Below are 15,943 nucleotides of genomic sequence, written 5' to 3' on the forward strand. Positions count from 1 at the left end.
ACAAATCGTCTGTTCGTCGCGATGTAGCCGGTGCTCTTAATCCTCGACAGCTTTGCACCGAGTCAAAACGAAACAACTGTTTGCCGCAACCGTTGCGAACGATACCGCGACCGATCATAAACGGCGACCTTGCGATTCTGAAGGCACGTGACCGAAGCACACATCTATTTAAAAAGAAACTACTGCCTGTGGCAACTTTTGCAGATGAAACCGCAGTCGTTATCGAAGCTATCATGGATGGCAACTACGCAGTTATGAAGGCACGCGACCGACGTGTGTATCGAGTCAAAACAAAACTACCGTTTGCCGAAACCGCTGCGGACAAAAACGCAGTTGTTATTGACGCAATTATGGATGCTGATTATGAACCGACACCATCCTTGGCTTGCCTCCAGTCCGAATTAACCGGTGCACACGCAATTTTGCATCAAATTAACAAACGTTTGCTGCCATTTTTGAAGGGCGGGAGCAGGGACGCCGAATTATCCGAGTTAACAAGGTTTTACAGTAGTTTGCACTGGCCTACAGCTGATGCCAGTAATGTATAAAAAAAAATGCAAGTGAAAAAGGTTTCTCCGTGCCAAATATTTTTTCATGTGTATTTTTCTTCTGGGGAAAAATTTCATTTGTGCCGTTTTTTGTTTTTGCTGAAGCTTTTGGTGTTTGGAAAGGGACTGCATTATTAGTATTTTATTGAGCAATTTTTTTGTTACCTACTATTGTCGAATACAACTTAAGTCTGCAGTGAAGCCCCGCCCACGTCCTCATAACTAACTGCCAGCCACTGTTCCTCCGCGATGCTGCAAATAGTTCGTATTGCAAACTTTCCCTGTTACCTAAATAAGGCGGTAACCACAAAAATGAAGTTATACAGTCGCCGACCGTTTATTCGGACTCGACGGGAACCGCGAAGAAATACGAATAATCGAGAGTCCGAAAAAAAGGATTCACCAGAAAAAAGTACTTTTATGGTCCTAGTGGACGGAAAAAATTGTCAATGCGCGACTGTACAGATGCACGCTTACACGCGATCAGGTCAACCTTATTTCCCACAGTGTCTGGCTATCGCTATAGACAGAGTCTTGTAATTGCCGCGTCTCGTGGGCGCAGATGGCACGGGAGGGGTCGGAGCCATTTCGCACTACGCAACGACTGGACAAGATCGAACAAGCAAATCAGGCCTAACACACTAAGCCATGGGTTCTCAAAGTGGGTTCCGCGGAACCTACGGGTTCCGCAGGCCCCTGCTCGGGGTTTCGCGAGCCACTGATAAATTTTCTCTGGTCCCGCTCTCGACAAGTGTCTAAAACGGCAAACACGAGGTGCGCTTGATCCAAAGAATCTCCATTACCCATGCCCGAGTGTCAAAAAGCACATCACAGTGCGTAACAGCAACGCGCTAACTGTGCAATAAATACGCAAGCAGCTTGTAGCCACCCAACCTCTCAGAACGGGCAGCACGCCTAAGTTTTCGCACTTGAATCTCGGAGGCCGTAGCTTACCACCATGTGCCTTTCTCCTATTTGTAGATAGGGTAGGTGCCGATAGCGTGCGCACTGACCCATACGTTGGAGGTAAAATTAAAAAAAAAAAATGCGGAGCACCGCAAATGCGCGCCACAGAAGAGCAAGAACGGCGTAGCGTCCAACTGCAACGAAGCGGCGCAGTCCGCATCGCCGTGGTCCTCAGCGGCACGTGACTGACAGCAACGCCGAAGCGCTTCGTGCCTAATTGTGCCTTTATTCTTGTGTTTATCAACGCGGGTAACACCGCGTTGGCGGCTAGCCGCGTGCCTCTGTAAGTGCGTAGTCGCTATCTCTGATCGCATCGATAACCACCGCAGTTTCGTCCGCAGCGGTTGCGGCAAATAGTAGTTTCCTTTTCACTCGATGCGCGCATCGGCTGCGTGCCCTCACAACTGCGTAGTCGCCTCCCATGGCAGCGTCGATAGCAACCGCAGTTTCGTCCCCACTTCTTGCAGCGAAAGGTAGTTTCGTTTTGACTTGGTGCATGCGTCAGCCGCCTGCCTTCTGAACCGCAAGGTTGCCATCCATGATTGCGTCGATAGCGGCCGCGGTTTCGTCCGCAGCGGTTGCGGCAAGCAGTAGTTTCGCTTTGACTAAGTGCAAAGCTGTCAAAGATAAAAAGCACCGGCTAGATCGCGATGGGCGGACAATTTGTTGGCGAGCAGCTGAGTGGCGAAAAAATAATCGGGGTGTGCGCCCGTTGTTGCAAAGCGCGTCTCAGATGAAAACGCGCGCCGCGAAGGATGTCGCGAGGCCTTCGCCGCTGCTAGCACTAATCAGTCATGAGATGAAGAGAATTTCAGCTTCCGCACTGGTCTTGTGCTAAATAGAAACAAGATTTGACGATTCATTGAGTACCGTATTTACACGATTGTAGGTCGACCCATTTTTTCAAATTTGGCAATCCAATGTTGGGGGGTCGACTTAGAATCGAAACCGAACCGTGTACCGCTAGTAATGGCAAGAGAAATGAGAAATCAGGGGCGCTACGGCGTGGTTACAACTTTGCACCTACGTTTTTATGGTTACGGTAGAAGCGTAGCGTAATAATTTACTGTATTGCATACATTTTGATTGCGCGCACCACGAGCGCACGGCTCTTGTGGGAGCATCGATCATGGAAGAGCCGCCGTTTAGGGGGTATTGGTAGATGGCGGAAGAGCCGCCGTTTGGGGGGTATTGGTAGCTAGCGGAAGAGCCACCGTTAGGGGGGTATTGGTAGTTGGCGGAAGAGCTTTTCTTTGAGATACGATTGTTTTCGACGGCCGCGCGCATCTGTCACTTCTGCTGTTGTGCTGAATCGTCGCGCCTGTCATGAGTGCCAAGAACTTTCAGCGCTCGTTCTCAGCAGCGTTCAAACGGGCTGCTATCCTCCATGTTGAGGAAACTAACAACTGCGCATTGGGATGCAAGTCTGGAGTCAGTGAACGTGTGGTGCGGCAGTGGCGGCTTCAGCGCGAGAAAATTTGGCCTCTCTGGCTACTGTGTGCGGGTGGGTCCTCTCTGCGTGGGGGGCTATACCGCGCGATGTCGTGGTGCGGTCGTTCGCAAAGTGTGGACTCACTTTTGATGACGACGTACTGTGGGACCGCAGCAGTTATGACGGCAGCAGTACCAGTGAGGCCAACTCTAGTGATGATGAGTAGTCTTAGCAACCCCATCAATAGATTTCCCTTGTGTGAAATGCACTCGCGTGGTTTTTCTCTCTCCCCCCCCCCCCACACACACACACAAGTTTTTTTTTGAGACATGCAATTTTGGGGGGGTCGACCTACATTCGAGTCGACTTACAATCGTGTAAATACGGTAAATAAAATCGTGTTGACGTAGTGAAGCATTTGTTTGTTTTCTTGATACCCTCGATAATTCGACATTCGGTTAATTCGGGGGGGGGGGGGGGTGTTCCTTGGCACTTTATGGAGCTTAGCAGGGTTCCCTGGGATGAATGTACTTGAGAACCCCTGCACTAAGCAAAAGAGCGAGACTTGAAAGGTGGCTCTTGACAAGGCCTAGGTCACGTAACAACTGACAACGCAAAGGCCGAGCACCGACTTCCAAGCACACTGGCTTGGCTTGGCCTGGCCTGCTGTTTGGCCGCGGTATAGTCAATGGATACTGGACTGGCTAAATCCGAAACACGACAACCAATAGGTGCAGCCAACAAAAGTATAGCCTTCGAGATCGGCAACTGACACTTGTAGGTGCTGCGTGGATTTAGACACCAGCAATCCAACCATAGCAAGCGCGCCCTTTCAGTGCTGGCAACCTAGCAAAATGTAAACATCGCAGCCAGCTTGTCGTGACCGTATCGTGGCGTTCGACGTCGCATCTGACTAGGCTGCCGGAGTCCGAAAAATCGAACGGCGCGCTGTAGAGCGTCCGAACTATCGGTCGTGGTTATACATTACTTCAATGGGACGAGTGACGGTGCCGCGAAGGTGTCCGAATAAACGAGCATGTCCGAATTTTCAGCGTCCGAATAAACGGTCGGCGACTGTAAACATGTAATTTTATATGTTTTCACTCGTCTATTATAGTGGAATGGACAAGTACGACAAGTACAGTCGTATCAAGTACGACGCTGTTAAGGAAAGGTCGCATGACGACGATTTTGTTTGCTTCTGCGATTGGCTGGCGGAGTAACACAACGTCGCGCGCTCCGTGTGCCTTTGTTGCCAACTGCTGTTTTTTTAAGTTGTATCCTACTAGTATACCATCTTTTCTCTCTATATTGTTCAGTATTTATCACTATATTTCGGCTTTGCTGAATTTTTGATCTTGTGATGCATGATCAAGAAGAAAGGTGGAGGTGTATGTCAGTACGTTTTCTTGCAGGAAAAACTGCGTACTTAGAGCTCATGAACTGCAATGGTCTTAAGGCATGAGAAAGTGTCTGCATTACAACTAGCGTTTGTAAAACATGATACTGATGCTGTGTCAATGTTCATTTAAGGCATGCCAAAGGCCCGAAAAGGAATTATAAGTGGGGAGGGGCCAGCATTATTGCAAAAAGGACGGGAGATAGGAAAAGTGGGGACAACACGAGTGCTGTGTTTCAGCTAAAGGTTTATGCAATGCATGTCACATGCGTGTCCATATCTTTTTTGTGCTGTAAATTGCAAATCTGCACTTAACTCGCCCAGTACACTATTTTTCTTCACTATACAAACATTGCGTGCATACATGAAAGGATATTGAGTACCCATATATAGCTTTTCTTCATGGGATCATACGTGGTATCTACCCTGTTATCTTGGATGAGTACGACACCTCTTGGCTTTTGATTTGCCAAGCACAGCACAGACCACTTACAACGTAACCACTTATAGTGTAGGACTGGATATAACAAGGTCTTTTCTAACACCTGTTTACTCTCCCATAGCCCCCATGTATTGAAATCGTGGACCGCAAGGGCGCAGCCATGATGCACAGATGGCGTTCTTTGTAGATGGCGTCTTTTGTAGCAGACGACGAGATGCGATTCAGACGAGGTGCGCAATCAATGCGATCCCGAGCCTCTGTTCATATGGATTCCGGATTACCCGGGAGACTCCAGGATTTGGACCATTTCTTCCGGTTGTACGGTTGACCGGAAAATCTCCCGGAAATTGCAGTAGTGTCCCGTTTCTATCCGCGTTTAGCGCTTTGTCAGGCCACATTGGCAAATAGAATCCAACTCGATTCAATCCAGTTGGAAGTTGATCGCGCAAAACATTCCTAAGAAAGTAGTAGGGAAACCCTATACAGTCGACGTCCGATTTCCCGGACCCTCAAGGGACCGCGAAAACATCCGGAAAATCGGGCAGTCCGGAAAAACGAATGCACGTGAAAACGCACCTTTTTGGTAGGTATTTTTCGCTGACGGAGAGGGTCACGGCCGGAGTACAAGATTCTCATTGCTATTCAGCCAATGCATCGTTTAGGTGGCTCTGAAAAGAGCCGTTAGAAAAAAAAAAAAAGAAATAACGACGTGGCCGGCGCTACCTCATAGGTCAGCACTTGGGCGCAAAGAAGTCGCTTATTTTCTTTTGCACGGTCCGCTTGCCCGCGATCATGTCTGCCTCAATTTCAGTCAACGTCATGTTGCTGCTGTACACCGATGACAGTGTCATCAGTGCTCGCGTCAACTCCGAGCTCGTTGGCTGTGTAGGAGCTGGCTCTTCGTTCTCGGTGTCGTCGGAATCCTCCGTAACTTGACGAATGATTTCGTCATCGGTCAACTCCGCACAAAGCTCGAGGTCTTTGTCAGCGTCGGCGAAGCCCTCAAAGGTTATCCCGGCTCGAATCGACACGCCGGCAGCGCGCAGATCGTCGAAGGCAACGTCCGCGGATGGCAGTTCGTCACTTCGTCAGTTTGTCCACGGAGGGCAGTTCGCGGATGGCACTTTGTTGGAAGGCGCGGACGAAGACGAAGGAGCAGTCGGTGCCATCGCTGTAAACGGCGAATCCGCTCGACGAAAAGCGCAGCACGAAACAGCTAGGAACTCGGTGGATGCTGAAGGTCGGGAAACGTGATCACTGAAGATAGCGCGCAGCAGCAAACGATCAACCGCAGACACGACCGCAGAGCTGACAAAACAACACGCGAACGAACACAGTGAGGTTTGGCTTGGCTAAGCTACGGCTGGTAACGGATTGACACGTGCGGTTTCGAGGTTACGGCAGCCGCGGCGCGGTGCGGCGGTGCTGCTGGCCACACCTGCGATGCGAGTATGGTGGGTTCGAGGATATGAAAACAGCCAAAATGGCGGCGTCGGTGGTGACTTTCGGTCGGTGGTTAACAGTAAAAAGTCCGGGAAATCGGATGGCAAAGGTTATAAGCGTCCGGAATTTCGGACTTTTTAATACATTGACTCTATGGGGAACTTGACGGTGCCACAGATGAGTCTGGGAAATCAGGCATGTCCGGAATTTCGGGCGTCCGGGAAATCGGACGTCGACTGTACATGCACTATTTCGTTAACCGTGGAGACTTTACGCTGACGGGGTTGCTGGGTGCCCTAGTGACCCTAGTCTCATGAAGCTAGCGAGCGAATGCTGCGTTCCGCAACTAGCAACACTAGACTCTCCATCGTTCTTCTCGGCGTCAGTCGCTCTGGCATTGCATAGGCCTACGGTCTGCGCACGTGTTGTCTTTTTCGTCCTCCTTTGTCCCTGTTCATAGCGCAGTTAAAATCTTTCTAATATGAACTTCAACCAACTAGCCCAACTTGGTGCACTACTGCAGTATGTTCCTTTTGCAACGGGCTCTGTTTTTCCACCGGACTGCGCACGTGTTGTCTTTTTCGTCCTCCTTTGTCTCTGTTCATAGCGCAGTTAAAATCTTTCTAATATGAACTTCAACCAACTAGCCCAACTTGGTGCCCTACGGTCTGTCATGACTTTAAAAGCAAGGACCGCTAGTGCAAAAAGTATCTTCAAGTATTTTTAATGTAGTGCTCAGCTGAAGAGTGACGTTGGGTATTTTGTTGATACCGCAGAGCAATGCAGAGTGTGAGCGGCAATTTAACATCGGGAAAAATATGAGGAAGCAGTGCCGCTCGTCCATGTGTCACTTGTATAAGACTCTGGGAAACGTCATCCTCGCAAAATTTGATAGAAATGAAATTTCTTACAATCAAACATTATCTGGAGAATTTTTGAGCACCAGCTATGGTTGCTTAGTGGCTTTGGCATTGCGCTGCTAAACACGAGTTCGGGGAATCAAATCTCCGCAGCACGGCCGCATTTCGTTGGCGGCGAAATCCAGAAAACACTCGTGTATTTAGATTTAGGTGCCCCAAGAACTCCAAGTGGTCCGAAATTAATGCGTAGTTCCCCACTACGGCATGCCTCATAATCAGATGGTGGTTGTGGGATGTAAGACCCGAGAATTAAATTAATTTTTGAAGGCAGAATTAGCAACAACGAAATGCTTGCAAAAGTGAGACATTGGTGTTCATATGGTCATTTGGATATCTGTAAATAAAATTGTAAGGAAGTTCTCCTGCCAGTAATTGAATATATAGACGTCGGGAGGGGGGGGATGTGGAACGACCTCCCCCCCCCCCTAATCAGAAGATCTCCCGGATTTCGTTTCTTCGAACTTGGCAGGTATAGGTTAATGTCGAAGTATCCACAGTTTTTGCATGAAGCAGACAAAGTAACCATTTACAAAAAGGAATGATGGCGACTGAAATTTGCGCTTTTTAGGCCTAGCCGACAGGGGTGTTGGGCGGCATACCGTCGTGGGAAGCTCGCCCTTGATATGTTCGTACCTGTAGATGATTACATGTAGACTATGCGTGTGATCATGCGCATGGCCTGAACTGACAGCAACGCGCAGGAAGCGGTGTTTGGTTCCTCGGGTGATCAGCCACAGTAACTACTACCAAGTTTGCATGTGCACGCACTGGTACAAATGGCAGAAGCTCACAGATGCACAATGCCTAATAACTCCAAACTAAATTTGCGGAACACTGCTTAAATTGAGAGTGTTGCACGCGTAATATCTGCACTTCACAACGCGCATCCCAACAGGGGCACAGAAACTGAAGCCGCATTCAGTGCAAAGCACACCGCTGATAAGCAGTCCAGTAAAAGGCTTTTCCATCACCTCGGCAACCAAAGTGCGCCCGAAACGTGCTGCGACCATTGTTTTTTGTTTTGTTTTTTCGTTTGTTCGCTTTGCTTCTCCTGCTCCTCCTCCGCATCACCCTCATTGCTCTCCTCTTCTATTGGTGGGTGCACCTTGTTGAGAAGCATGCTCGCTACCACGCTTGTCGGTGGGATTTTCCCACGGAAGCCGCATTATGACCGGTATTTCGTCTCGCGCGGCTGCACTATAAGTGGTGTGCATATACATGGAGTTCTATGGGAAGGTAAATGGGAGCCACAAAAGGCCGCATTGTAGCCAGTTCTGCAGTATAAATGGTTACGTTATAAGTGGTCTAAGCTGTAGTTAGCATTTGAGGTTTATTTTGACACACCTTTCACATTTTGAGACAGCACATGTCACCGGGAGTTTAGGTAGCACTGTAGGAATTCTGTTTGGGGTGTGGTCTAACTACACGCAAGCCTTCTCCGATCCTCTCAGTAAGTGCACAAACAAACTTAATGAATAGCAAACCTGCAGATGAGTGCTGGTCAGATCATGTGACCTGGAGGAATCAAAAGCATCATTAACCTGTTTAGATGAGTCTGCTCGAGCACACACATCTGGCCGCTGATGCACACCCCTGGCCATGCCCAAGATGATTCGGGAACATGAAACAACTGTAGACAGATTGGGCCATCTACTCAGAAATTGGTTGAACTGAAATTTTATGCTAGGTTTTGTTTTTATCTGACAGATGGCGCAACAAAGCTGACCAACTGTTGGTGTTGCTAGCGTCTCTTGTTTTCCAATGTGGCTGGTCGGCACAAAAAGCCTGTGTATTCTTTGAGTGATGCAGTGATTCAACTTCTTATGAACTCCGATTCAGAAGTTCTGTGTTCATAACATGTCCTCAAAGGAACAATAGCAGCGAGATGAAGGCACTATATCTGAAATATAGTAATAAAATTTGATTCTCAAAAAGCCAAGTTACCATAGGAATTGTAATTATTCTAAATAAAATAATTAATTAGCATGTTGTTATTTCTGTCTAATATAAATTTTGAAAGTTAGTAAATGTTAAGCGACATATCACCGATACATACCACTTTAATTTAAAGCCTGCTGATGTCTTACTGAAATAGAAATGGGATGTGTTGCACTTTGGATTGGGCACCAAAGGGTTTAAGGGGAATAGTGCTAACGCCGTAGCGCAGCCCATCATTGCAATCTGCCGCTAGATCGCCAGATACATGTGCTATGGCTTGCTAGGGCAATCCTGGGCTTCTGAGCATCGTGTTGTCAGCATGGTGATCCTTCAGCATTACGAACACCTTGACCAGTGATCCAACGCTGGAGGACATCGCTAATGTATGAGACTGCGTATATCCTACTGTACAAAACTTCTACTTCACGTGTATGGCTGCAGTTTTCTTATTAAACTGGGGGGGTTTAACATCCCAAAGCTGCCCAGCGGGTTACAAAGGACGCCATCAGGCGGGTTCCTGGATTAATTTTGACCACCTGGGGTTCTTTATCGTGCATCCAAAAGCTGGTACACAACCATTTCTGCATTTCGATCCCATAGGAACACAGCCGCCGCTGCTGGGATCAAATTCTCAGCAGCAGCGCAGCAGCATAGCCACCAATCCACAACAGTGGGTACAATTATCTTGTGCATCAGCAGTTAGAGGCTCTTGTCTTAATGCACTCTTTTGAAAAAAAAAAAACATTGCATCGTCAGGTGCGCCTCTTGCATTAGAGGGACACTAAAGTGGAAATTAAGTTGAGCTGTATCAGTCAATTTTCTTTCTAGAGTAGTAAATAAGTTTTGCAGTCTCAACAGTAGTTGACGTCTACATAATGTGATGCATTGCGTTAATCATCGCACCTCAAGATGCCGACGCAAGTCGACCTGGTGGGTCTCTAGTGGCCCGAGATCTGCTTTGTCGTCTTCCTATTGCCTAGTTTTTTAAGACTTCTAACGAATGTTTTTTTTTTTTTTTCGAGCGCTCAACTACCGCATCTAAACCTTCAGGCACATAAAGCTCACGTGCAATTGCACGTGACCGACGCCAGGATATGATGTCGGCAGAGTGAAACTTGCCGCTCACTTGGGGCTGAGCATCAAGGCTATGCGCCAACACCGCTCACACTCAACGCACTTGACTGGTTCTCCCCCATTGCTCCACGAGCGGCCACCAACCAAAGCGTTAGCTACTTCCCATCCTTGACTGCAGATCGCAGTAGTTGTCTGCTCCATTGACCCACAAAAACCATTAGATGCGATTAACATGGCGCCGTGCATTTCAGCTTTGCTGGTTATCTTCACTAAGTGGAAGGGCTGACAAATTCTTTTTTTTTTTCTAGTCATCAACTTCATGCCGTGAGATACAGTTTTAAAGAATACTTGACCAGTCTTAACAAGTTTGGTGATTCTCTTCAATGTTTCTTTAAATTTAGCCACTCTAATGCAACCAGCCTATACAAATGTAGGTTGGCTGTCGTCCAGTAGTCGTATGGCTGTGGCAATCCTTGCTTTCGTTGCTGTCTGGTTGTATGTGCGTTAGTTTACCACTGCCCTTGTTCAGATAATGAGAGGTGTAGGAGTCATTAAGAGCTGCCTAACAATGTGGAATGCCAAAAATTAATGGCTGGGGCAGTGTCTGATAGCTACCCAAGACAATGCTTGTATTTAAAGGGTCCCTGAAACGTTTCGGATAAATTTTGTAGACGCGTAGGGTACAGCTACAGTAAAACATTCGCGCCACAATTTAAGTGCAGCGTCTTATATCAAGAGAGCTACGGATGATTACAAGTTACCCTCCTCCCTAGCCATGCATTTCCTCCTCAACTTGTTCGCCGAGTGATTGTGGCTAAGCTCCGCCTTCGCTGGCTCTACGTCATGTTGTGTCGGGTTGTCGTGTACTTCTGGTTGTCTTGGAGCCAGCGCACGAAGGCTCTCCAACCTCTCCGCTAGCCGCCCGGCCGTCGATCCCCAGCGAGAGCGATCAAGCAGCGTGCGTTGCGAGCGTTCTGTTGCAGCGCCGAGCATGTCCGGTATTTCGGTAACCACAGGCGAGCTGGGTGTTTGGATAGGCTGAGGCGTAAGCTAAAGCCCCTCCATACCGCTGTGATGAAGGAGCTTCGTAACGTATGTGAGCGGCCTGATCGGCATGCACGGTCCAGCCATCTGGTGGTGCAGAGCTTAACCAGCCAAATACCGAGCTAATATTCCTGTAACCAAGTGCAAAACATTTTGAACATATAAAAAGACAATGTGTTCAAGATTACGCTCCTGCCGAAAACTTGAGCCAGCAGCAAAATAGAAAAAACTTGGTTACTGCTATATTAGCTGTGTGTTTGGTTGAGCTTTGTGCCGCCAGGTGGCTGGCACCGTGCAAGCAGTTCACGTTTGCACCTCTGTTTATCACGTAAAACGTGGTAAAATGGCCAGTACACTTGCGTTTGCGTTTACCTGAATATCGGACACGTTAAACTCTATTGGGGCAATCCTTCAATGTGAAGTGACGGCCGCAAACGCGTAGATGCTGGCGCCGTTTGGATACCAACAGTTTGATGCGCTGCAGCCACTCCGCTCGTCTGCTGCCTTGCAGCGGGGCGCAATGTCGCAGCTTGACATGTCGTCGATCGCTCCGTCTGCAGCCCACAACGCAACAAGGGCGAACCATGGTGCTCGCAAAAAGAAAGAACAAGACCGACACTGACCGCGCAACTCTCGTCAACACGCAGCACGTTTTAACACAAGCAGACGACACTTGCTGTGGGCTGGAAGTGCTTTTAGTGTAGTGTATATGTCTTTCTATTACTTTCTTTTTATAGAAACAAATGAACTAACATCTAAACTATTACGAACAACATTTTTTCACCATAATGTTGGAAAAATTATCGATGACGCGCCCTGGGCAGCCAATCGAATAGCTGGCCCTACTGACGTGTTATGGTCAAATCGCGTCACTAGGTCACAAAACTCAGTCGATTGGCGTGCTGAGATCGGTAGCGATGTACCTTTTTAAAACCTTATAATACATTACACGCTTTATGTGGAGTGCTTAGATGCGTCAATTAATGATCAGAAGGACCTACTCTAACGATTCAGTACGTTTGTACAAAATCGTCAAAATCGTTTCAGGGTCCCTTTAACGCATCCAGCGATAAACACTGCACGCACATGACAGACAAGATGTAAAAGCAGGCTTGGTTGCTTGGCCTGGTTTGTCACGCGATTTGGCGTCAGCCTGAGGTTGCTGGCTGCTGGATTGACTAGACTATGACATGAGGTTATCTAAAAGCAGATTTTTTCAGTACTTTTGTTGTCAAGGAGACAGTGGCAAAGTTAGGGCACATCATAGAGCCCAAAAAGTTTAACAGTGCATGTTTTTGAAATTTTAGTAATTGTTATGCATAATTTTATTGGAATGAATGATGGTGTTGGGAAAATGTATAAGTAATCAAGTTTGTGTAAATTTTTCATGCCCTAAAGGTCACCTGGCAAGAGTTTAAGCTTTCTGTAAACCAATCTCTGTCCTTTTCAGCTTTATTCTGTGTCAAGTATTTGGCTTTATTAATTGCCTCTTCTAATTTTGTTTGCACAGGTGGACAATACAGATGCGGAAGGGCGCCTTATCTTGGCTGACGCACTCTGCTATGCAGACACCTTCAACCCCAAGGCAGTTGTGGACATTGCCACCCTCACAGGTAGGATGTTTTCGACTAGCTAGAAACTCGACTTGGGTGACTGCTTCCTAGGAGGGTAGTGCTGTCGGTAGAGAAACACCTGGCTGCCTGCACAGGGAGAGAGGAGGGGAGGGTCTGCTTCCACGACATGTGCAGGACCACAGAAGTGCAGAAAAATATGAAGTTGCCATAATTCCCACAAACACGTACGAATCTTCCTTTTGGACAGCTGTACAATCGCCTAGCTTTGCAGCAGATGACTTGTGTTAGGTGCTGCTGCTGGCACCATTCTGCACACCTGTGCAGTTCAAGGCGAACATTCAACAGATATCTGTCTGGTTGGGAATAACTGATCGGTAGGGTGGAGCTTGACACCAACTGAAAGATTTCAATTTTTAAATTTCCAACATTTCAAATCTATACTGCCTGCTTCTGCAGGAGTGAGGTCTGTAGAGCTAGCTGCGCTGCTTTAAACCTTTTTGTAGCGAAAGTTACACTGTCCGCATTTTCGCCGTTTCGCTGTGGCCGGTGGCAGCACCGCGAGCTGGGCCGTTGCCTAGCAACCGCCGCAGCTGGCTGGCAGCGTTTCTTTCTCTATGGTCTGACCACCCCGCGCTGTCTTACCGGCGTCGGACACCCATTTTTCGCCTGGCGAACTGCTTCTCTGGAGAGGGTCCGGAATGCCAAGTGCGCGAAGCTAGCGTCGGAGACTGAGGAGGAGCTGGCCGTTCAGCTTGCAAAAACGCTTGGACTTGGACTTGGACGCTTGGACTTGCTTATAATTTATACCTGGCTTATATAGGTGAGTGTATACCTAAGTATAATAATTACAGCTAAATTGAAGGCTAACCAAAGACTTAACCAGGCTAAACCAAGCTTTCGCTTTGCATATTCAGGGTTAGCTGAGCTAAGCCGCAGAAATTTTTTTTGGCTTTTGTCCCCGCACCAGCGGGGCTGACCCTACCCAGCTGCCCTGTCAACCTGGCAAGATGAATTATCTCCCGGAGCATGTCCATCAAACACCAACAACCTTCAGAACTTCAATCGTGTACACAGCGCGGTTGCCGAGCACTTGGAAACTTATGACCACAGAAATAATTGGCCCTGGTGCTGCAATCATCTTAGAAGCTGAGAGAAATTCTGCACGACACCTCTTTTTGGAGTCATGGCACATGCAGCAGACAAAGAGGAATTCCAAATGATCATTTTAAGGGACCCTCCTACCTTTGTATGGTGAAGGAATTCACCACACCACAGTCCAGATGTAGTGGGGACAAAATAAAGAATTAGTAGCCCCTCCCCTGTTGAGGAAATGGGGGTAAGCAAAGCTTGTCTTCTGTTTCTTCGGTGTTCCTCTGAACGAATTGCACTGACGAATACCACGTTGTGCTCGAACAACCGGTCACACGCACTGCAGCTGGTGCCGAAGTTCTGGTTGAGAAACTCGCGTTGAAATCTGGCCATCGCACCAGGGAAGTTGATGCTAGCGTTGCTGAGGCATGCACCACCATTGTTCGGTTCCGGGAGGGCTACACAACGCTGATGTTTGGCCTCAACATCGTGCTCCCTCAACTTAGGGTCGGTGGCTCTTTGCTGACGTTTGGCCTCAACATTGCGCTCCCTCAACTCGGGGTCCGCGGCTCTTCGCTGACATTTCGCCTGGGTTTCGGAAGCCCTCATGCTAGAATCGGCACGTCAACGATGAGCTCTTTCCCGAGCGAGATTTCTATGAAATTTCTTCAAAATTAAATCTGTCCGTTACGTAAGACAATGAATGACTCATGGCCCCTTAAGCAATGGCTCATACCCCTGTAAACGCGGCCTCCCCATTACGACGACAGAAGAGAAGTGAAATTCTACGCTAGAATGATTAGAGGCAACGCAGCCAGCTGTGGAAGCAGAGAACGATGACGACGAACGTGTGCCGACCACCTGTGCAGCTCTGAGAGCAGCTGGTTTTTCTAGCGTCACATCGCCGGCGCAAGCTAGCGTATACAAGCTTCGCTTGAAAAAAGTTTAAAAGCAACACTTCTGGCTTTACCGACCTCACCCTTGAAGAAGGAGCTGGTACAACTTCAAAATGGTGAGAATATAAACATTAAGATCTTTTGAATCACAGCCAGTAAAATCAGAGCCACACATTAAATGTGTTCCCCTTTAGCACTCGACAGTGCTGTACTTCTCCCTTACTAAATGCTTTGCCGGGAGCCTACAATGCACAATACAAAAAGAAAATAAGCAAGCACTAAACTTAATGCTAATTTCTTAAATGACATTTGGAAAGGTCGACTGCAATAGAAGTTCAATTTTGCTTTGCCTTCTGCACTTTGCAGGTGCCATGGCAGTTGCACTGGGTGCAGGTGCAACGGGCGTCTTCTGCACTTCCAATGCCCTCTGGAACCTGCTGCATGAGGTGAGAAAAAAATAGCGGGGTCCCCAATGCTGCCAGGTGACCCAATGTAAGCAGCTGCTAGATGTGTTGCTAAATGCTTTCGGGGTTTTTTTAGTTTAGTAAAGATGGGGCCATCACTTTTATTGAAAGTTAGAGACATTTAGAATTTGTAGCAGTTTTTAACAGCAAGCAACAAAATTAATTTGAAGGCGGCTAAAAGTTAACATATCGTGTAAATCTTGCACATTATGTTATGTTTTCGAGCAATGACATGCCGGAATACTGGAAATCTGTCAATCTCTTACATTCTCACTAGGTTTCAACATTTAAAACAAACATAGAATATGCAGTTTTGCAAAATATGACACTACCGAAAGCCATAATTGAAAGAGAAACTTAAAATGAGAGCCTGCTCATGCTTCTTTATCCTTTTGCTTCTGCCTGTTCAGTGCTCCGTCATGCCTGGTGTTCCATGGCACATTTTCCTGCTTCGCTCCTCAGCATGTTCCTCATTGTAAGAAAATTGCTCTAAAATCTGCTTGAGATATCACATTTACAAAATCGCTCGTCATTTTTGTTCACAAAAGGCTTGCGCATCAGATGAGTAAAAAAAGTTGAAAGTGAGCATAAAAGAAATTTACAACGTGCAGGGATGCGGAGTGTACCGATGTGTTTTTTGCGCTCGGAATGCCTCTTAGACTTTTGGACTAGGCCCTTGAAAACTAAGCATAGCCTCGAGTGGTTCTGCTACAC

At 47.6% G+C, this 15,943-nt stretch overlaps 1 protein-coding gene across 6 annotated transcripts in view; it reads left to right on the forward strand.

Annotated features, from left to right (window-relative positions):
* LOC119458485 (cytosol aminopeptidase-like) overlaps positions 1-15,943 on the forward strand; it is a 210,912-nt gene that overhangs the window by 183,306 nt on the left and 11,663 nt on the right. For all 6 annotated transcript variants that reach the window (XM_049671262.1, XM_049671259.1, XM_049671258.1 and 3 more), the window contains exons 11-12: positions 12,717-12,819; positions 15,132-15,211. In XM_049671262.1, coding sequence (XP_049527219.1) covers positions 12,717-12,819; positions 15,132-15,211 — 183 coding nt within the window. The remainder of the gene's footprint in view (positions 1-12,716; positions 12,820-15,131; positions 15,212-15,943) is intronic.

Source organism: Dermacentor silvarum, chromosome 7 (genome assembly GCF_013339745.2).
Source record: "Dermacentor silvarum isolate Dsil-2018 chromosome 7, BIME_Dsil_1.4, whole genome shotgun sequence".
Taxonomy (NCBI): Eukaryota; Metazoa; Arthropoda; class Arachnida; order Ixodida; family Ixodidae; genus Dermacentor; species Dermacentor silvarum.